The 22,831-nt window shown below is 38.0% G+C and overlaps 1 protein-coding gene and 1 pseudogene across 1 annotated transcript in view; one reads left to right on the forward strand and one right to left on the reverse strand.

The window, feature by feature from the left end:
• Positions 1-1,136: 1,136 nt before the first annotated feature.
• Positions 1,137-22,831, forward strand: part of APPBP2 (amyloid beta precursor protein (cytoplasmic tail) binding protein 2) — a 35,775-nt gene continuing 14,080 nt past the window's right edge. The window contains exons 1-4 of the mRNA XM_004684454.2: positions 1,137-1,563; positions 17,205-17,293; positions 20,575-20,726; positions 22,466-22,589. Coding sequence (XP_004684511.1) covers positions 1,426-1,563; positions 17,205-17,293; positions 20,575-20,726; positions 22,466-22,589 — 503 coding nt within the window. The 5' untranslated portion in view covers positions 1,137-1,425. The remainder of the gene's footprint in view (positions 1,564-17,204; positions 17,294-20,574; positions 20,727-22,465; positions 22,590-22,831) is intronic.
• Positions 18,809-20,266, reverse strand: LOC105853737 (annotated as a pseudogene).

A 22,831-nucleotide genomic window follows, 5' to 3' on the forward strand; every position in this document is an offset into this window, starting at 1 on the left:
TCTGTCTCTGGTGAATCCTCTCACCCACCACACCTCTGGCCTGTATCCCAATTCTGTAAGCATAAAGAAATCTTAAAAAAACAAACAAACAAACAAACAAAAAAAAACCCAAAAGCCAGATCAACTGTTAGAACCACTTCCAATTTCTTTAGCTTTAAATGTCAAGACTTTATTCTTGATGTTGTCTTCAGGTTTTGCATTGATTTAGTGACTATGAGGTTGACCCTAATACTTTCCTCTATAAATTCCTAGAGCAGAATATTACATGAAGTTCTCCAAATGACAGATTTGGAAAACTAAATCACATAAACAGCAGATGTTCAAGCCAAGGAAAGAAAGAAGTCGAAACACTTGGTTATTCAACAATCCCGAGGTATGACTAGAATTCTGGAGAAAATCAGAATCTGCATTTCTATCTTACCATTAAGTCTCGACACAGCCAACATTTAGCTCTTTTTCTCTCACCACTATTTGTAGTGTGTAATCAGGTTAACCTTCCTACCAAATTCCACTATGGTAGGAGTCCACTACCTGATATAAGAGGGGGTAGTCCTCGCTAGACCCTTTTGGGGATGTAGATTTTATTTGGAAAAAGAATACATGGGGGAAAAAAAGAAAATACCGAACACTACAGATGTTTGCACAAGGAAAAGCAAGTTTCCCTTCCACCCCTTTATCCCGACTCCCAGTTTGTGAACTTTCTAACGTGGCTTGGGGACGGGAGTCTAAGGATTTCTAGCGTAATGGGAACTCCCCGAATGCCTACTTTTCCGTGTACTGATAGTTGTGTTTTTTGCGAGGAGAGGATCCAAACTTTTAACCTGAGCCTAAGGGCGCCCCTAAGAACGCCTGCTGCAGTATTGGCTGGATGGATTCCTCCGCCCGAGCGACTCGGAACGGAGGGCAAAAACCCTGTCATAACGCGCCCTTTGTAAAAAAAAAAAAAAAAAAAACAGCCACTTCTTATCGCCACCCCCACCCCCATTGCCGCCAGCTGCCTCGGGTCCCGGGAAAATACGCCTCAGTGGGAGGGCTCAGGCGCTTCCCAAGTTTTCGCCTGCCGCATTCCTTCCCTCCAGCGCGTCGGCGTGCGTTGACGTCATGACGCCGCACACGCAGTCCCGCCCCTGCAGAGATCGGCGTTGGGACGGAACCCGGGTACCTCTCAAACCCGGAATGTGAGGCCTCGGCCCGGCCGTCTGCGGCTGCTTGCCCTGCTCTTTGCCTGCACCGGCGTCTGCCGCCGCAGCCGCCCCACACAGCTCGCTCGCCGGAGGAGCCCGGGCGGTGCTGCCCTTCAGCGTGTGCCCGCGTGGCCGCCGCCGCCCCTCCGAATCCTCCGGGGCCGCAGAGGAGTTCGCTACGGAGGGAGGCGGGGGCCTTCGGGAGGAGGAGGCGGAGGAGGCGGAGGCGGAGGGAAGGAAGATGGCGGCCGTGGAACTAGAGTGGATCCCGGAGACTCTCTATAACACCGCCATCTCCGCTGTCGTGGACAACTACATCCGCTCCCGCCGAGACATCCGCTCCTTGCCCGAGAACATCCAGTTCGATGTTTACTATAAGGTACGGCCGGAGAAATGCTCTCGCTCTCCCGCGGCCACCCCTGGGGCCGCACCCCCTTCCACGTCTGCGAACCCCCGCTGTTCACCCGTCTCCCCTCCCAGCGGGATCTCGGAGCTATCGGGCGCGGCGTCGGGGTAGCCAGTTTCCAAACAGCCTCTCTCTGTATCCCCTGTGTCTCCAGCTGCTGGGCCTTGAGTTGATATCCCCCTCCGGAGTCTTCCTCTCTGGTGGCCCTCCGACCTGTGCCCCCCTTGGGGAGGCCGTCTGCCCAAACTTCCTCTGTGCCCCCGCCTCACTCAGTCTTTCCCCTCTAGCCAGTGTCTTCGGGCATTTTCTGCCTTCTTTTCCCAATTAAGTGTGAGCATCAGCAGGACTTTCTGCTCACTTCGGCCCTCTTCTTACTTTCTACCTCTTTGCCCTCCTTCCCCGAGTTGTTTTATTTTTTTTTTTTCTTCTCCTCCTTTTTCCTGTCTTGGTTTCCCCTTTGTCATAATTGAGAAGGAATTGAGGAATTATTGGAAATAGTGTGCGTTATCTGCTTGCTCTATAAAGCTTTGGTTTTCTTTATTCTTGGGATTGAATTGGGGGTTTTATTAACATGAAAGGGGTGAGTAAACTCTAAAAGGAAGGGGAAGGAAAAATATTTTGAAGTTATAGGCATGTATTTCACAGTTGCGGTCTTGTAAAACATTCTTAATCGCTCCTCCTCAAAAATCAGAACAAAAAGTCTCAAAGTCACCCTCCAAGGAGTTTCAAGGGTAAGTGTCTTTAGACATGGACAGTTTTAGCAGTGTTTAGAGAGGGTGGAGAACTTTATGGACTCAGGAGCCTCCCTTTTCCTCTCCCCCTCCACATTTGAATGTGAACAGTGGATTTATTATTTAGTCCTCCTTGCCTTGAAGCTGCATGGATAACGCCTATTTTCCAGTAGCATACATGCAAAATTTGACTATAGATAAGAGTATGATGTATTTCTTACATCTTAAATATTGCCTCTTCATTTGTAAGTTGACTGTAATACTGTAAGCTGATATTTAACACGTGTGTGTTCTTATATGTGTATGGTGTTTTATGCAGTTGTTGCATTGGGAAGCTTGCCCACTTTCTCCACCCCCAGAATATTTTTTCTGAAAGCAGCTGACTTGCTACATTTTACTAAATCCAGCTGCTTTACACCAGTTCTAACAATTAAATGTTTTCCTCTAAATATTTGGAGAGAATTTATTTTGATCATTAATAACTACTAGTGAGGTTGGGGAACTTAGAGAACACCATCCTTCACGCCTAGTCCCTTTCATACACCAGTTAACTTTTGTGTATGTCTAAGAAAATTGTGTATATTTAAGATTTATTCCTCCCAAGAACGGATGAGTATTTGTCTTTCTCAACATAGGAAGCTGGCAGCTGTGTGTGTTATAACAGTCCATTTATTTTATCATGCATACTCCACTTAGAGAAAATCATTGGCAATTTAATCTGTCAAAATATGTCTAGTGGTTGAATTCTGTCAGAATACTTGGGTATCTTATAACTTTCAGTTCAAATTGAAGCTTTTCATTTGAAGATTATTAGTATGAACAGATGGTGCTCTGCCACATGTTTCACGTAGTTAATACAAGTTTTTTTAAAGGTTTATTCATTGATGCATGCAGAACTGGTGTACAGGCTAGAGGTGCAGGGGCGGTGAGAGGATTCACCAGAGACAGTGGGGAACAGAACAGGCAGACTTACTGAAATACACTGCTGAAGGGGACAGCAGACAAGACAGGAGAGGTCTGCTGTGCCATGTTGGTCACCTCCTTCATCAGGGATCAAACTGGTGCTGAAGCAGTGCATAGTCTCATAGTGCTGTGCTTTAACCCGTTGCACCAGCAGGGAGGGCTGTTAGTAAAATTTTAATATTGCTTCTTTTTGGTATACCTTAATTCCCATTAGTTGTATACGTGTTGGGAGTATGGCATTGAGCTAAGGGGAAGGAAGTATTTAACATGTGCCTGGGACTGTTACATGCTTTTACATGTATTAGCTTGTTTCATAGGTGAGAAAGGTAATTTAGTCAAGGTCTCATATTTATTGTTTAATTTGTGTTTCTTGCTGTATTTCTTAGAAAGATTTTTTACATTTTGAGGTTAATGAGAGACATTGTAGAGCCAATGTTTGATGAGGTCTTTGAGAAGTAGATGAAGAGGCAATCCCAAAGTGTATCAGCATACAAGGTTTTTGAAAAAGATTTATTTATTTATGCATACAGAACTGAGGTACAATCCCGAGGTGGAGGGGTGATGAGAGGATTCACCAGAGACAGAGTGGGGAACAGAACAGGCAGATCAACAAAGTACACTGCTGAGGGGAGCAGTGGGTGGGTCAGGAGAGGTCTGCCACATCACGTGGGTCACCTTGGGTGACCTCCAGGGCCTGGCATCGAACTCACACTAAAGCTGCCGCGGCTTACTTGCAGTGCTGCATCCTAACCTTCTGCACTACCAGGGAGGGCCAACATACAAGATTTTTTAAATAGATATAGTTTTAAACACTTTGGTACACAAATAATGCTCTCTGTGACTTAATGAAAAATTTAAAAAGCTTTCAACGTACAGTTTGCAGTTTTCTCCAGTTCAGATCCAAGGAGAAACTCAAGAGATCCCTGCTGCAGTAGACCCACTTGTCATTAGTAGACATAGTCATAGACAAAATTATAGGATTTGTAGAAAAGTCACAGGCCCTATCCCTCTTGATTGAGTAATGTCCACTAGACAGTAACTTTTTTTAATGATTTATTTATTGATGCATACAAGAACTGGGGTTCAGGCCAGAGGTGTCGTGGGTGAGAGGATTCACCAGAGACAGAGTGGGGAGCAAAACAAGCAGATCTACTGAAACTCACTGCTAAGGAAAGCAGCGGGTGACTGGAGAGGTCTGTCACACCATGTGGGTCAGTTTCCTGGCAGGGATTGAAGCTACTCTTCAATGGCGTTGAAGATCTGCAGTGTCTTTGGATAGCTTGGATGTCTTGGGAAATTGACAGTTTGGGGGAAGTTGCACCACTATTTCATGTCATATTCCTAGATGAATTCTAGGTGAATTAAATATTATGCTGTGGCGCCTAGACAGTAACCTTTTGTCAGTAAATTTAGGTAAAGGCTTATTCATAACACTTAAAAAAGGGTGATTATGGAATGAATGGGAGGTGAACAAGTGGCTATGCTGAATGCTTGCTAAGCAGGGAACAGAGAAGAGCTGATGAGGACCAGAAAAAAAAAATGAAGGTGTGTGTATGTGTGAACAACAACAACAAAATGAAGGTATGTACGTGTTTTAAGAATAGAACACATTTGAATTTGTTTGTTGGCAGCATGGCAGAACCTGGAAGTATATTATGGAGGAGAATTCCTGAGCGGGGAGCATTTATTAACGTTTTGTTCCTTCTTTCACTGTGCATAAATTAAGGAAATGTGGAAAGAACACTTCTTTCGAATCAGAAAGAGTTAAGGACATAAAGTGTCTGTGTTTGCAAAAAATGGTGTCGTGAAGGAGGTAATATCCGAGGGATGGAATAGGAGTAGTGGTTTTTTACGTTGGAAAGATACAGAGGTTGGAAACAGCTGCTAAAGTATATGGAACCAAAGTACACTAAAAATGTTGAAAACTTGACAGGTTATTCAATAAAAATCAGTGCCCTACAAAATGTCCTTAAGATTCCCAATGGTTTTTTGTTTGTTTTTTTTTTTTTTACCATGGGCATACAACCATTAATCTAAGTAGATAAAGTGAATAGACAAAACTGTAAAATTGTATGTCATGTTGAAAGCAAATAGAATGAGGGCCTGGGTTCTTTAAAAAGTGAAGTTTGGGCCCTCCCTGGTGGTGGCAGCAGGTTAAAGAACAAAACTAAAAAGCTATAGCCACTTCAGCATGAGTTCGATCCCCATCCCAGAGGTGACCCACATGGTACAGCAGACCTCTCCTGACCCGTCTTCTGCTCCCCACTCTGTCTCTGGTGAATCCTCTCACCACCCCTGCACTGCTGCCCTGTACCCCAGTTCTGTATGCATAGATAAATAAATCTTTTAAAAAAGTGAAGTTTATGGTCTTTATTTTAAAAGATCTGTTGTGTGTCTTGTTCCAGTTACCATAGAGTTAAGTTTTTCCATAGAGTTAAGTTTTGCCTAGGTGAGCTGTTTTGGAAATGTGTTGTATTCATTTTTTTCAGTCTCATAAAACATAATGATCTTGGGTTTTTTTTTTTTTTTTAATTGTTTTTTCTTGAAAACTGTAATAATCAATGCCTGGTTTACTATTAGAATTACAGCAAATATAAGTCTGTTATAAAAATGACTTAATTTTTCTTTTTCTGTGTATGTTTCTGGTATATAACTCAGCCTCACCTAATGTTCTGATAATCTTTTACCATTAGTACCATTGAAAATACATATTTGCAATATATTTCACAGCCAGTTAATACTCTTTCCATACAAAGAGGTTTTAGGATTGATAAATTGAAAATAAAAACTTTATTAGGGAGACCCTTAAAAGAACATAGCCAGCCAAACCACATACCTGGCTGGGAAGGTAATATGTTATACGTATCTCATTCTATCTTCATTTAAGCTGTAGAATTTATCATAACTTGAACCTAAACCTTAGAAATGATTTGGGTATAGGAAACTGGTAAGTATGAGATTCACCTGGAAGAATTACTTACACTAGAATAAATGAGCAAAGAAAGTTTAGAAGGAAGACACCATACTTAGAGAAGAGCTTTGGCATTGTAAGATAGTCAAGCATATATAGTCATATGTCGATACATTATGAAAAATGTGTTGTTGAGTGATTTCATCATTGTGTGAACGTCAGAAAATGTACTTATACAAACCGAGATGGTATCACTTATTACAGAGCCTATACATAAAGGACCACAATCCTATATATGGTCCATTGTTAACCAAAAGTCCTTTTTGGTGTATGACAGTATTATAAAGCTACATACCTATTTTAAAGCCATGGAGCATGGGCCCACTAACAACAGAGAAATGGATTTATATTATAAAATATAATAGACAATCTAGATATAAACCAAAGCTTACTTAATGACTTACTGTATGATAAAGTTAATGAGATAATGTGATTTTTTTTTTAAAGATTTATTTATGCATACAGAACTGGGGTACAGGCCAGAGATGCAGGGGCAGCGAGAGGCTTCACCAGAGACAGAGTGGGGAGCAGAACAGGCAGATGGACGAAGTACACTGCTGAGGGGAGCAGCGGGCGGGCCAGGAGAGGTCTGCCACGCCATGTGGTCTCCTCTGGGGTAGGTGGGAATCGAACTCATGCATAAGTGGCTTTAGCTTCTCAGTGCTGTGCTTTAACCCTCTGTGCCACCAGGGAGGGCCCAATGTGATATTTTAAATCAGTGGAGGAAATATAAAAAAATGTCTTGGGAAATTGACAGTTTGGGGGAAGTTGTACCACTATTTCATATCATATTCCTAGATGAATTCTAGGTGAATTAAATATTTAAATCTAACAAGTGAAATTATGAAAGTTTTAGAATAAATTATTGGTTCATTATCTTACAATGAGAATTGATTGAAATTTCTTAAGGTTTTTTTTTTTTTTTTTTTTTTTTAGGTAATTTAAAAATTAAAAAAACTGATGTAAAAATGTGAAGACCTGACTTGCCAACTGTAATGCCATCTTGGCATGTGGAAGGCTTTTCTAAGCATGAAATGAAAACTCAGAGGGAAAAAATGATACTTTTGAGTACATAAAAATAAGGAAAAACTAAACAACTTTTTTAAAAGACTGACTGCATTTGACAGAGCATGAAATCCTTAGTACAGAAAGCTCGAATAAGCATTATGTGAAGAGTTCGATCCCTGACCAGGGAGCTGATCCACATGGCACAATGGACCTGACCTGTCTCCCAGCTGCTCCCCTCATACTGTATTTAGAAACTGAATAAGGGTACGATATACTAGAGATGCCAGAGTATTAAAGTGGGAGAATACAAGTCTTGTTACAAGTAGTAGGACTAACATGGTCTTGTTTGACTTTTTTTTTAAGTGAGGAATATAGGTATACATTTGTATATGCATTGAAAAAATCTAGAGGAACACAAAAATTTTGATAGTATTTACTTCTGTACTTTATACATTATATCTTTATTTTTTTTAATACTGTTTTTTTAAACATCATTATTTTGATATATAAGAACTAAAATTGAATTTTAAAGAAGATATCTGGGACAATAAGTATACTAAGAGGGAAATATCCTAAAATATTTGTTAGTATGAGTGAGGAATAATTCCAGTAGATGCTCAAAAAGAAAAGTAATTCTATTACTTAAATTACTAGTTAAGCAAATTAAGAAACATGAGGAAAGGTCACATTCTCAATTGGGGATGAGAAAGGAAGCAATCATAGATAGTACAGAAATTTGAGAAAGGCATTTTAAACTATAGAATAGCTTTTTTTTTAAATGTAGAATAGGTTGGATACCTCTATGCTAATTTCATTCAGAAAGCCTGACTGTAATTACGTTTCTAGCAAAAATATAATGTCCAAAAGAAATGTTATACTGAAAAAGAAATTGAAAAATTATATTTCTTCCTTGTCTATCTGCTTCCTTCCTCAAAAAACAAAACTCCCACCAACTTCAGATACTTGGATATATCAAAGACCAAATATTTAAATATATTGATATTTAATTTATTCCAGACTAGCTGAATTCTTTACAATAGAAACAAACAAACAATCATAACCTCATCTTAAAATAACAGAAGGAAAGTATGTAGAAAACTCATTTGTGAATTGAAGACTAAAATCTAAATAAAATAATAAATAAAAGGAATATCAGCAAATTAACTCACTTTTCTTAGGCTACAGGAAAGCTGTCATAACAAAGATCTGACTTTTTTTTTTTAAGATTTATTTATTCGTACAGAACTGGGGTACAGGTCAGAGATGCAGAGGGTGAGAGGATTCACCAGAGACAGAGTGGGGTACAGAACAGGCAGATTGACGAAGTACACTGCTGAGGGGAGCAGCGGGCGGGTCAGGAGAGGTCTGCCACGCCATGTGGTCATCTCCGGGGCAGGCGGGAATCGAACTCATGCAGAAGTGGCTTTAGCTTCTTTGTGCTGTGCTTTAACCCGCTGCGCCACCAGGAAGGGCCCTTGTTTTAAGACTAGAGTTTATCATCTAACATCACAATGTAGTTAGATAATAGATAAAGGACATTGCATAGAACATACAGTATAAGAACAAAGTAAATTCCAATGTGAATTGTTTCAAAGCTACATTTTAGATGATTGCTTTATTGTCTCACCAGCTGCTCCCCTCAGCAGTGTATGACTGTTTTGCTCCCCACTCTGTGTATGGTGACTCCTTTAACTCCTCTGAGGTACAGGCACCTCTGGCCTGTACCACAGTTCTTATATGCATAAATAAATAAATCTTAAAAAAATATTTTATTTATGCATACAAGAACTGGAGTGTGGGCCAGAGGTGGGGAGCAAACACATGTTGTATTGGCTGGTGATAACTTGATGGCACTGTGTCCTTAATCCCTGCACCACCAGGGAGACCCCATTCATCTATTAAACTATTTTTAAGTTTTATTTTTTCATTTGTACAGAACTAGGTACAGGCCAGAGGTGTAGGGGCATTGAGAGGATTTACCAGAGACAGAGCGGGGAGCAGAACAGGCAGATCGACGAAGTACACTGCTGAAGGGAGCAGTGGGCAGGTCAGGAGAGGTCTGCCACGCCATGTGGTCATCTCCGGGGCAGGCGGGAATCGAACTCATGCAGAAGTGGCTTTAGCTTCTTTGTGCTGTGCTTTAACCCGCTGCGCCGCCAGGGAGGGCCCTTAATTAAGATTTATTTTAGGGCTTTCTCTGGTGGCACAAAGGGTAAAACAACACTATGAAGCTATTCTCACCCACTGCAGCAGGAATTGGATTCCAGGCCAGGGAGGTGACCCACATGGTGCAGTAGAGCTTTATTGTCTCACCAGCTGCTCCCCTCAGCAGTGTATGACTGTTTTGCTCCCCACTCTGTGTATGGTGACTCCTTTAACTCCTCTGAGGTACAGGCACCTCTGGCCTGTACCACAGTTCTTATATGCATAAATAAATAAATCTTAAAAAAATATTTTATTTATGCATACAAGAACTGGAGTGTGGGCCAGAGGTGGGGAGCAAACACATGTTGTATTGGCTGGTGATAACTTGATGGCACTGTGTCCTTAATCCCTGCACCACCAGGGAGACCCCATTCATCTATTAAACTATTTTTAAGTTTTATTTTTTCATTTGTACAGAACTAGGTACAGGCCAGAGGTGTAGGGGCATTGAGAGGATTTACCAGAGACCAAGAGGGGAGCAGAACATGCAGCTTGACGAAATACACTGCTGAGGGGAGCAGCAGGCCAGACAGAAGAGGTCTGCTATACCATGTGGGTCAGCTCCCTAACTGGGGATCTAACTCTTGCTGAAGGTCCAACCCGTTATACCACAAAGGAGGGCCTCTTCCATTAAACTTTTAATAAAGATACACAGATCTTTTAATAAAGATAAACTTTTAATAAAGATACACAGATACTCTGATCTAATTCAGAGGTATTATACATGTATAAACAAATGCAATGATGAAAATCACTTAAAGCATTCTGGTTAAAATCAGGACTATAATAAGGTTACCTCATTGTCATTATATTTTTTTGAGTAAAGATTTTCACACTTATTTCTGGAATGTAAATACTACATATTCAACATGACTGAAGTGCTAATTAATGCATTTAGAATAAAGAAAAAAGTTAGCAAAATCAACTAAAAAACTGTAGTAATAAAATAATTCAGAAGGTTACAATTAAAACTTCAATAATTTTTCCAAATGCAATACTCTTAGAAATGCTATCTTGCTCAAAATAATAGAAAATTTGGAGTAAGTCCAAATGAGGTATACAGAAATCCAAAATTCTTCAATACATGTAGAAGAGATATATAGCAAGTCTCACTTAAAGTTATTGATTTATGATTTAAATAAAACTATCATGAAAAAAGATCCTCCAATTTGACATTTTATTAAACTGAAGCCTGATTGTTTTTTCTCATCAATGTTACAATGAAACAACATTGTACAGAGTGAAAAAGGGAGAGTGAGCCCTCCTCCCTGGTGGCACAACCAACACCATGAAGCTGTCAGCAGCCACTGCAGCATGAGTTAGATCCCCAGCCAGGGAAGAACCTACATTGTCACACCTCTCCTGTCCCTCCTGAGCTCCCCGCAGCAGTGTATTTCAGTAGATCTGCATATTCTGCTCCCCACTCAGTCTCTGGTGAATCTTCTCACACATACCCCCCCCATTGGCCTACACCCCAGTTCTTATATGTGTAAATGAATCTTTAAAAAAGTGAAAAGGGACCTGCTATATTTTGTTCTTAGGTCACAACATTCCTTAATCAAGATCACAGAAAGTTTTTGGAATCAAGTTGAAAAACTTAAAACATTAATGAAAAAAATAATTTATGTAATGGAAGATGAGTATATGGAACATATTCAGACTTCCTATAAATCAACAAAAAGGACAGAAATATGCTATTATTCTGACAGCAGTTTAGACAGTAAAGATGTTTTTTATAAATTGTTTCTGATTTTTAAAATACATGTAGTTTGGGTGGGAAGAGTGCACTATGGTGATAGCACACGTGTGAATTGGTGGTTGGAGACCCATGGTGATTACAACTGAGATGAAAAAATGCACAAAATGAAGAGTGATGGAAAAAAATACAGTTTTTCTGACATCAGAGAAACGTCTTTTTTTTTTTTTTTTAAAGATTTATTTATTCATACAGAACTGGGGTACAGGCCAGAGATGCGGAGGGTGAGAGGATTCACCAGGGACAGAGTGGGGAGCAGAACAGGCAGATCGACGAAGTACACTGCTGAGGGGAGCAGCGGGCGGGTCAGGAGAGGTCTGCCACGGCCTCGCCATGTGGATCTCCTCCGGGGCAGGCAGGGATTGAACTCATGCTGAAGTGGCTTAAGCTTCTTAGTGCAGTGCTTTAACCCGTTGCGCCACCAGGGAGGGCCAGAGAAACGTCTTTTAAAGTTGGTTATTTAGAATATAGAATGTATTTTCTTTACCACTATACCATCCTTTCTACTGCCCCATAGATACACTCCTAAATGTCACCAGATTGGTAGTGTTTCAAGAAGAGAAGCTGAGAAACAACCCAAATGTAGAAATTGTTGATATGTGAGTTATATGTGACTGTCACTATTTAGACCTTATATCTAACTAGATTTTTGGTTAGATCCTCGTTTGTATCATGGTAACATCCTCTACCATTAACACAATAATGCTGTTAAAATAAATGCCATTGACCCATAAAGTAAGTTAGAATCCAACATATTAGACATAAATTCATCATCACAGTGACTGTGGAAAGACAAAGTTTAATTCCTTGTTTATTGGTGGTGGATCTAAAACATAAATATTTGGTTAAGTGGATCACATATTTAAACTTTTGTGATGGTCCCCCTTTCTGTTTGAGTGTTAGTTGTTTCTTTTGTTTTTTTTTTTTTTTTCATAATAGGATCATGTTCCACATACCTTTGATTTACTTAACCAGTAAGCACAACCTGTTAACAGCCCCACAAGATAAAATAGTATGACAAAGAAGCAAGACATTTAAATGTTGACTTAAGAAAACTTTTACCGGGCTCTCCCTGGTGGTGCAGTGGTTAAAAGCACCACATTATGAAGCTCTCGGAATCAACACGAGTTCTATCCCCCTCCAGGGAGCTGACCCACATGGCTTGGCAGACCTCGCCTGACCCACCCGCTGCTCCCCTCAGCAGTGTTTTCAGTACATCTGTCTGTCCTGCTCCCCACTGTCTCTGGTGAATCCTCACCCACTACACCTCTGGCCTATACATACCCAGTTCTGTAAGCATAAATAAATAAACCTTTAAAAAAAAATTACCTTTTAACTATATGTGTAGAATGTTATGGTACCTTTATAGTGCTTGTTTTATTTTTTAAAATATTTATTTTGGCATACAGAACTAGTGTACAAGCCAGAGGTGCAGAGGGTGAGAGGATTCACCAGAGACAGAGTGGGAGCAGAACAGGTCAATTGACGAAATAAATACACTGCTGAGGGGAGCAGTGGGCAAGACAGAAAAGGTCTGCTGCGCTGGGAATCAAACTTATTCTGAAGTGGCTTTAGCTTCATAGTGCTGTGCTTTAACCCGCTGGGCCACCAGGAAGGGCCCTTGTTTTAAGACTAGAGTTTATCATCTAACATCACAATGTAGTTAGATAATAGATAAAGGACATTGCATAGAACATACAGTATAAGAACAAAGTAAATTCCAATGTGAATTGTTTCAAAGCTACATTTTAGATGATTTTTGAGATAAACATACAAATAATGGATTTTGTGAGTGAAGATAACACATCTATTTAAATAAAGTGTTACTGAATATTTGGAGGTAATGGGGATATTTATTTGGAAGAGATCTAAAGGACCTATTCTTTCTACCATTCCCCCCCCCCCAAGCCTTTTCTTACAGGGCAGGGGTGGGGGGAGACAATAACAAAATAGACAACAGAATAAAGAACCTTTGTGTGTCTGTTACCCAACTTTAACAGTGGTAATTCTTGGCCGGTCTTGTTGCTGAATCTATTTGTCCCGCCCATATTCCCCTCTCCTATAGTATTTGGAGGCACATAACTACATCATTTATTTCCTCTAAATGTGTTAACAGCTACCATACTATTATACCTTTGGAAAATTAGGAATATTTCCTTAAATTATTAAGTATCCAGCCATTGGTCAAATATTCAGTTGTTGCAAATGTCAGGTGTGTGTGTATATATTTTTTAATATTTATTTATGCATACAGAACTGGGGTACAAGCCAGAGGTGCAGGGGCAGTGAGAGGATTCACCAGAGACAGAGTGGGGAGCAGAACAGGCAGACTAAGTACACTGCTTAGGGGAGCAGCGGGCAGGTCAGGAGAGGCCTGCTGCACCATGTGGATCACTTCCAGTGCAAGGATTGAACTCATGCTGAAGTGGCTTTAGCTTCTTAGTGCCATGCTTTAACCCACTGCACCACCAGGAAGGGCCATATATATATATATATATATTTTTTTTTTAACTGTGTTTATTTGGCTAGGGATTCAGAGAAGTGTTCACCTTGGCTGATGATTGATACAGTTCTTGTCTTTTATCAGTAGATCCCCTTTCCATCTTTATCTTTGTTTCTTTATCTTTGCAGTTTATTTTTTGAAGTAATGGGATCCTTTGTCTTACCAAGATATGAATGGACAAATCTTGACTTCTTTCTCTGAGGGACCCAAGAATCCCTCACTCTGAAGCCCAACAGTACCTCCTGGATCACCCTTTAAATATCTCCTCCTGGAGCCTCCGTGGTGGTGCAGGGTTTAAAGTCTTAGCACTATCAAGCTGTCCAGCCACTGTGATCTGAGTTAGATCCCCTGGCAGGGAGCTGACCCACATGGAGCAGCAGACTTCTCCTATCATGCCAGCTGCTCTCTATAGCAGTGTATTTCAGTCAGTCTGACTGTTCGGCTCCCCACTCATCTCTGGTGAATCCAGAATCTCAACCAACCCCACATCTCAGGCCGGCACCCAACTCTTAATATGCTTGAATAAATAAATATTTTTTAAAAAAAGATATAAAACATTTCCATCATCCTTCTAGGTGTTCATTTGTCTCTTTGGGAACTTCATGGGTTTCATGATCTCAGACCAGTTTTTAATACCAGTTCATGGGTTTGAAGATTCTGAACCATCTAGATAGTGCAAATTTGTGCTAAATACATTTCTTCTGGGTCAGACTTCTTTTAGTTTTTTCATAGTAGACTTTTTCCTTAGGCTATGGGAGATGTTTTAGACTTTTTCACTCCTAGATTCAGCTTTAGATCCCTTTTCTTCAAGGATCTGATTGCTTTCTAGCCTCTGACCATTCAGAGGTATAAACTCTAAAAAATTCAGTTTTATTCCTTCTCAGCTGTTTTGCATTTGTGCATTCTTAAATATTGGCAGCAGTGGAGTTTCTGCTCTTGATTTCAAACTCATTTATCCAAATGTTATTTTGTGATACTATATCCAGTATTTCCCTATGTTTGGAAATAGACTAGGTTTTCAATTGTGTCTACATCTTACCAGAAACTTAACTCCTTTTCCACTTCAAAACTCAGCAGAGTTCCTCCATTGAGGGGTATTTTGTGTTCCTAAAGCATTTACCTTGCTTTGCGGTGTGTACTTTGTGAAAATTATTTTTCTGCTCTGATTCCAAACTTTTTGAGATTATAGAATAATTTTTTAAAATACTTATTTAGTAGAAGACTTGAGGTGGAGGGTATGAAAGGGGTCACCAGAGACAGAGTGGGGAGCAGAACAGGTGTATTTACTGAAATACACTGCTAGTGGGAGCAGCTGGCCAGACAGGAGAAGTTTGCTGCATCATATGTGGTTAGCTCCCTGGCTGGGGATCAAGCTCAAGCTTTAGCGGTGATAATGCTGAGACTTAACCCGTAGGCACCAGGGAGCGAGCCCCACAATTAAATTACTCTTCTTGACTTTGTATTCCTTTGGTGACCACAGTCATCATTGCATCCCCAATATCTAGCATGATGCCATGCATAATGAGTAGACTGTTTCTAGCTATAATATTTTTATCTTTGATATGAAATTTAAAAGATACAACAGTTTCAGTAAGAGTTTCATGCAATGATTATGCCAGGAAACTGTAAAAGATCAGATATTAAAATAAGAAAGATCTATTTTTGTCTATAAATTTAAGTAGCTGTTACTTAGATTTTGCTTTATATTTTTTCATTTAGTTATTGGCACTTTATGTTCTTCATGATTCTAGCTTATTAAGTTTGCATTCAGGTTTCTCCATGAGCACTGTATTATGCAGAGTACTGCAGAGACAAAATGAAAATAAGACTGCCCAGTAGATATATCTCTTTAAGGTGCTTGCAGTCTGGGTGGGAAGGCAGTAAGTAACTACCTATGATATTTGGTTTTCTCAGTGTGAGATTCATGAGATGAATTAATCCAGTTTAAATAATAGTGATAGAACAGTATTAAATACATGACTTCCTAATGATCAACTCCAGAGTAGAGACTGTATCTTGAATATTTTTGTTTTTTTTCCACGGAAATCTTTAGTAAAAGGCGAAAGACTTATACGATCTGAAGAGAAACCAGAGTATTATTTTTGTTTTTTTTTTAAGTTTGAATTCCATCCAATTTGAGTTAGGCATTTGGAAAATATTGAATGTATATTCATTCACTGCTAGATATTTATTTTGATAACTTCATTTATCCTTTTGTCCCATTTTGGAACATTTTTAAGTCCCAAATAGGTGTTGGTCATGAACTCGGCATTTTTTCTTTATTGGTTAATAGAGCAAATATGTCAGTGATTAATAGTGATTTTGCTGTATACATTTCCAGGAGACTTCTATAACAAAAAGCATAATTCTCTCCCCAAAACAGCAAGTCTTTTAAGATGTATTATGCAGCCATTATGTGACTGTAACATTTTTGCCTCCATGTTGACCCCATTCTAGCAGTAGTAGATAATGGATTTTTTTCACACGGTTATTGATTTGTGTTAATATGTCTACCTAATTTGAACAATGACTAGTGATTTATGCCCAAGAGTTTATTGACTGAGTTAATGTAATATGATGTGCACTTTATGTATGAACTCTAGATCTTTCCCCTTCAGAAGCACATATTCTTATCAACTGAGTTAAGTCTTAAGTTCCTATAATATCAAGGGAATTAATATGACAAAATTCTGCCTTCTAAGCTACTATACATAGCATATGTAAACTTTATTTTAAAGATTTATTATGTATATAAGAGTTGTGGTGCAGGCCAGAGCATTCACCAGAGACAGAGTGGGGAGCAAAACAGTCAGATTAACTGAAGCAATCATTTGCTGAAACTGAGGTAGGTGGAAGCAATAGTATTTTTTTAACCATGTGTGTGTTGTATGTTTTATTTGGTATGAACATTTAAACACATTTATTAAAATCTGTTTACAGTAAATAAATAAATCTTAAAAAAGAAAGAAAGGAAGAAATCCCTGATCATGGATTACTTAGACACGAGCTGTTACTGTGCTTTGTGATATGACATGCTTCCATGTTAACTGAGATTCTTACTGTAGTCTGAAGAGCCCTCAGTGGGACGCTTTGACCAGTTCTGGCTTCTGGACCTTTATCTTTGCTCTCGTTTTAATAACTACATAAACTATTCATCCAAAATTAAGGGAAAAAGTTAACAATTTAAAATTTTTTCAATATAATTTTTAGTATTTAATTATATAGCACTTACATTGTACCAGACACATTTTTACAAATATTAATTTTTAGTAATTGTATAACTATTAAAGTATTTTTATATGATTTGTAGGAATTTAGTGTTACATTTCTTTTACACAGCATAAGCATGTTATTACTTTAATCATACTGACTTTGAGTAGTATTCATTACGTTCATCAAATATTAAGTCCATTATAGTCATCAAGAATATAATTAAAGTAGAAATTAAAATTATAATTATTTTTTTCTCTTTTTCAGCTTTACCAACAGGGACGCTTATGTCAACTTGGCAGTGAATTTTGTGAATTGGAAGTTTTTGCTAAAGTATTGAGAGCTTTGGATAAAAGGTAAAACCACTTAATGAAAAATGTGATGAAATATACATAAACTAAAATTTACCATTATAAACATTTTATAAGTGTACCATTCAGTGGCATTTAGTACATTCTCATTGTGAAATCAAATACCACCATTTCTTTTTGCATTCAAGAAGCATTTTGCCATTGTGGCTGTTGCCAAGTAGGATCCACATGTGGGTTGACGTGGCTTTTGTTGATCTCTTTAGTGTTCTTCCCTAAATGTACTTTTATGCCATTTCTTTTTCATAACTGCATTTCTAGGAAAGTAAGAATAGAGTCTTACAAAATACTGTTAATCTCTAATGTGGATATTGCCAAGTTGTTTCATTCATGCATTATTATAGATGCTGGGGCATAGCAATGAATAAGAACTACAATGTCTCTTGCTCGTGAAGTTTGTATTTTCGATAAAGCGACAATAAAAATAATTTTGTCACTCTTGAATAACTTTGAAAGCTTGTTTTGGAGGTTCTGGCAGGAAAGTGTAGTTAGTCATGTACCCTTGACCAAGAACAATCTGTCTCATTTTGGGGAAGGCCTTCCACTTAGACCTCGTGTGCAGCCACGTGAAGAATGCACATGGAACAGTGAGGGAGATCAGCCAGATCAACCCTGGCAATCAGTGGGATGACAGATGTCATCACCAGATCACCCTCACAACCTCACAGATAATTCAGAAATGTGGCCTCTATACTATAAGACTACAGAAAACTCTCTTGGTTAAGTAATTAAAGCGAATTGGAAAAAAAATAACTTCATTTTGTCAAAAGAAAATAGTAAAACTTTAGTATATGTGCTGCCAAAGCAAACACAGCTAAAGTCGTAAGACTTTAAAAAGACATTATTACTAGAAAAGGTTTGCTTTCTGGGATTTGAATTTCTCTGCAGTTCTAAACATGGCCTTTGTAAAAATTTAGTGGACTACCTCTCTTTCATCTCTCAGGTTATCTTTCACCAAGTCCAAATCCCTTGGTAAGTGCCCCTAAAAGCATGTGATTTGACATTTCCCCTCTTTATCCAAAGCAGTGACCCCATCATTTATGATTTTGCTTTTAAAACAATTTTTTGAGATCTAATTCATGTATCTGAGTTCACCATTTTAAATTGTACATCTCAGTGGCTTCTGTGATTCACAAGATTTTGCAACCATCACCCCTGTATAATTTTAAAACATTTCATCACACCAAAAAAAAAAAACCTTATAGTAATTAAAGTCACTTTCTATTTCTTCTTTAATCAGCAAAATTTTTTTTCTTAACACATGAGAGACATACATCCAGTTTATACTTTTATTGCACGTGTATTCACATTCAACTTCTAAGTTACAACTGTTTTGATGTTTAAGCATGTACTAAAAGTTAATTGAGATACGCTAAATACTTTTATTTTAGATGGATAATGCTATGAATATATTGGATTGGTTATAGTGTCAGTTGCTTTAGTTAGATTGGTTCTGTAAATTTAAAGTTCTAAAAAGCTACTACTTTTACTAAAATGAGTAGGCTAAAGCAACATCAGCCTGTGTTTTAGAGAAATTTGCTTTTCTGCTGATGGCACTATGATGTAGGCAGACTCACATGGTGGTGGTAAAGCATCCAAAGTGACTTTGGCAGTGTTGGGATTATACTTAAAGGGTCTCAGATATTGTTGTATTCATGCAGCTGTTTCTTTCTCCTTTAGATTTCTTGATCACTAATGCTCTCCAGTGATCATTTTAATAATATCACAAAGTCCTTATTTTCAACTTCTGCTTTGAAAGCAAACTGGTTCTCTGGTTTTCCATCAGGAAACTTGTGCCTTCTAAACCAGTCCTCAGTAGCTTCCAGATAGTCAAGGTTCAGTCACTTGACATTACTAACATCATTACAATTGGCTGCATCAGGATCATCCACACTAATAGCAATGAATTTCCAGTTGGTTTTCCCTTCATTTATCTTAGCCAGTTTGCCCTGAATTTTCACCTGATTATTTCACCTCTCCCACATACCTTGCTGGCTTTCGATTTCACAACTGATAATCAGTTGAATCATTGTCAACAACCATGTGTTTTGTCATTGTGTCTTGAGTCTTTCTGAGGGGTGGCTCCATAATCCCAGATATGCAACATAATTTATGAAGGTCCTGTTTCACATCTTGTTTGATTGGACTTAAAGGGTTCTTTGTAGCAGTCTTCATTTTTGCATTATACCAGCATAGTACTCTGACTAAATTGGAATGTCAGGAAATTGAGATATTGGTCTTTTTCATTTTTGAGAAAGCCTTGATACTGGAAGGTGCCAGTTGGAGTGTGCTCCTTGCTGCTGAAGCCACTCATGGTTCCAGAGAAATGCCACCAGCCCACACACAGCCCTGGCTCCCTGTTTTTTGTTTCCCATACCACACTCACCATTAATGAACTTTCTTTGGATTTATCTATTCTAGACATTTAACATAAATGTAGTCTATAGTAAGCATATGATCTTTTGTAACTGACCTATAGTTTTTCAAGTTCATTCATGTTGCTTATATTGACACTTTCTTTTTTATGAAATTCTCATACAATTTTCCATTATGTGGATGCCTATGTTTCCTTTATCCATCATTTGGGTTGTTTTTCAACTTTTGACTATTTTGAATAATGCTGCTATGAACATTCATGGGTGAGATTTTGTGAGAACATATTTTTAATTTTCTTGAATTTACAGCTGCAGTATACAAATGAACACTCCTATTTTATATATTGAGTAACTTTTACACTTCCCACAGTATCTGGACCATTTTATGTTCCTACTACCAATGTGTGAGGGTTCAGATTTTTCCATATCCTTGCCAACATTTTAAAAAGAAAATTATTATAGCCATCCTAACAGGTGTGAGATGGTATCTCATTGTGATTTTGATTTGCGTTTCCCTAGTGACTAAGTTAAACATCTTTTCTGGTGATTATTGTTCATTGTAGGTTTGCTTAAATACATTACCCATTTTTCAATTGGATCATTGTTGAAACCTAAGACAATTTATTTTTTAAAATCAATATTAAAAGTTTGTTTTATCCTGTCTCAGTTCACATGTTATATATTCTTTGAGTGTTATATCATTCAATGAATCAGAGAGTACAGAAATAGACTAATTTGAGAATTATTATGACCTTATCATTTATAAGGCAAAAGGCTTTTTTGCTTGTTCTCCCTTGGAAAATAATGGTATTGTTTTCCCAAAAAGCAAGCTAGCACTTAATTAAAAAACAAAATATATTAACTTTATAAAATAATCTTTTCCTTCTCTTTTAGACATTTGCTTCACCATTGTTTCCAGGCTTTGATGGATCATGGTGTGAAAGTTGCGTCAGTCTTGGCCTATTCATTCAGTAGACGGTGCTCTTATATAGCAGAATCAGATGCTGCAGTAAAGGAAAAAGCCATTCAGGTTGGCTTTGTTTTAGGTGAGTAATTGTGTTTTGTCCTGTGACATTACTTAGAATTCAACCATATAAAAATAAGGGATTCTCTCAGGAAATTCCCAAGTCTATATATAAGGTGGCTATGAGAAAAACATCCAAAGAAATAACTGTGGTTTATTGAACATTACCTTTGTGTTAAGCACTCTGCTGTTGAGTGCTGTTGTTCTGAGTATTCATGATATTCCAGTAATATGATAGTATTAATATTATTTTGTAAATAAAAAGACTAAGAAAAGTTAACTTAGTCAAGTCTCATAGTTGGTGATGGAGCTAAGACTAGAATCCTGCATCTGTACAACTCCAAAGCTCATCTTTCTATCATGTCATGCTGCCACCAATCTCTCACTTGTAACTACATTCTGTGACATGGATCTTAATCACTTTGGAACCTCAGTTTTCCCACCTCAAAAATGAGAGTAATTATTTCTTAATGGGTATGTTATGAGAATACTAAAAACATTAATGGAAAAACATTCTGAAATGGTTTTGTATCCTGTACTTATAAAAACCACTTAATATATATGTGACTTATACTAACTTAAATAATTTATAAATTATATATAACTTAGAATATAATGGCTAATATTGTATGGTTCCGTGAATCTACATAATGTCTTAGTAAATAATTTATTAAAATTGTTACTTTTTAAAAAAGATTCGTTTATTTAGGTACACAAGAGCTGGGGTGTAGGACATAGGTGCCGGGCTGGGGTTGAGAAGATTCACCACAGACAGAACAGGCAGATTGATGAATTACGCTATTGAGGGGAGGAGCAGGTGAGACAGGAGAGGTCTGCTGAGCCCTGTGGGTCAGCTTCTAGGCCAGAAATTGAATTTATGCTGCAATGGCTGCCAATAGCTTCGTAGTGCTGAGACTCAGCCCTTGTGCCACCAGGAAAGCCCCTTTTTTTTACTTTGTTTTAAAAATTTTTTCTTGGAATGATTTTTGTGGATTCACAGATAATACCAAAACCAGAAAATTAATACTGTTAATTAAATACAGACATTATTTAGTTTTCTCTGGTTTTTATGCTCATTTGTGTGTAGTTTTATTCTCTGCAGTTGATTTCCATGCAGAGATTCATATAACCACCATGTCATCAGGATATAGGACTACTCCACTACACAGACTGCCTTTGTGTGTATGTTTCCTCTTTCATGCATGTGTACATACACTTTGTTTGCCAATAAGATTTTGTTATTTTCTTTGGTCTTAGAATAATTCTTCGTGATGATTAGAGACACTTTGCTGGAGAAATTTCGTATCAGGTTTTCTAAAAAGACCACACAGCATTTACCCTTTGATAACTTTGTGTTTTCTGTGATGTCCAGCTATACTAAATGCATTAAAATTATTTAGATTTCTTTTTATCTTTGGAATTGGGTATGGAAAAGTACTTATCCCGTAAGATAAAAATATTTGAATCTTAGGATAAGATGGCTAATTAATTGGAAAATGTCAGCTTTTACACCATAGGTATTCTTTAGAGTGGTAACACTCTGGTTGCTTATTGAAGGTCTCACTTTTGATCCTAGTTCCTCTAGTTTGAAAATTTCCAATATCACAGTTAATGTATTTGTTTTGGGCTAAATATGGTACTTTGATATTACAGGTAGTGGTGTTCTTTTTCTGTATTTTTTCATTTTAGGTAATATTTGCTGTAATATTTTAGATGATTTATTAAGTTAATCTTAAATTACTGGTTTTTCTTGTCCTTTAGGTGGCTTTCTTTCAGACGCAGGCTGGTATAGTGATGCTGAGAAAGTTTTTCTGTCCTGCCTTCAGTTGTGTACTCTACATGATGAGATGCTTCATTGGTTTCGTGCGGTAGAATGTTGTGTGAGGTAGGTTGAAAGAGATCTATGATTTTGCTGTAGTGGTACTTAGTAGCTTTTATGATTTTAACTCTTACCAACTTATTCCATTTGAATCAATCTCTGGAGTATATTTATATGTCAGTTTCCCTAGTCTGACTTGTCTCTCATCCCCCAACATTTAGTTAATTTAAGGCAGCTTAGATTGATTGTTACGAATCAGGCTGTAATTTTATTGTATCTTTTCACTTTGTCATAAAATTTGTTTTGCT

The sequence above is a fragment of the Condylura cristata genome, unplaced genomic scaffold (genome assembly GCF_000260355.1).
Source record: "Condylura cristata isolate star-nosed mole 26May11 unplaced genomic scaffold, ConCri1.0 scaffold00017, whole genome shotgun sequence".
Taxonomy (NCBI): Eukaryota; Metazoa; Chordata; class Mammalia; order Eulipotyphla; family Talpidae; genus Condylura; species Condylura cristata.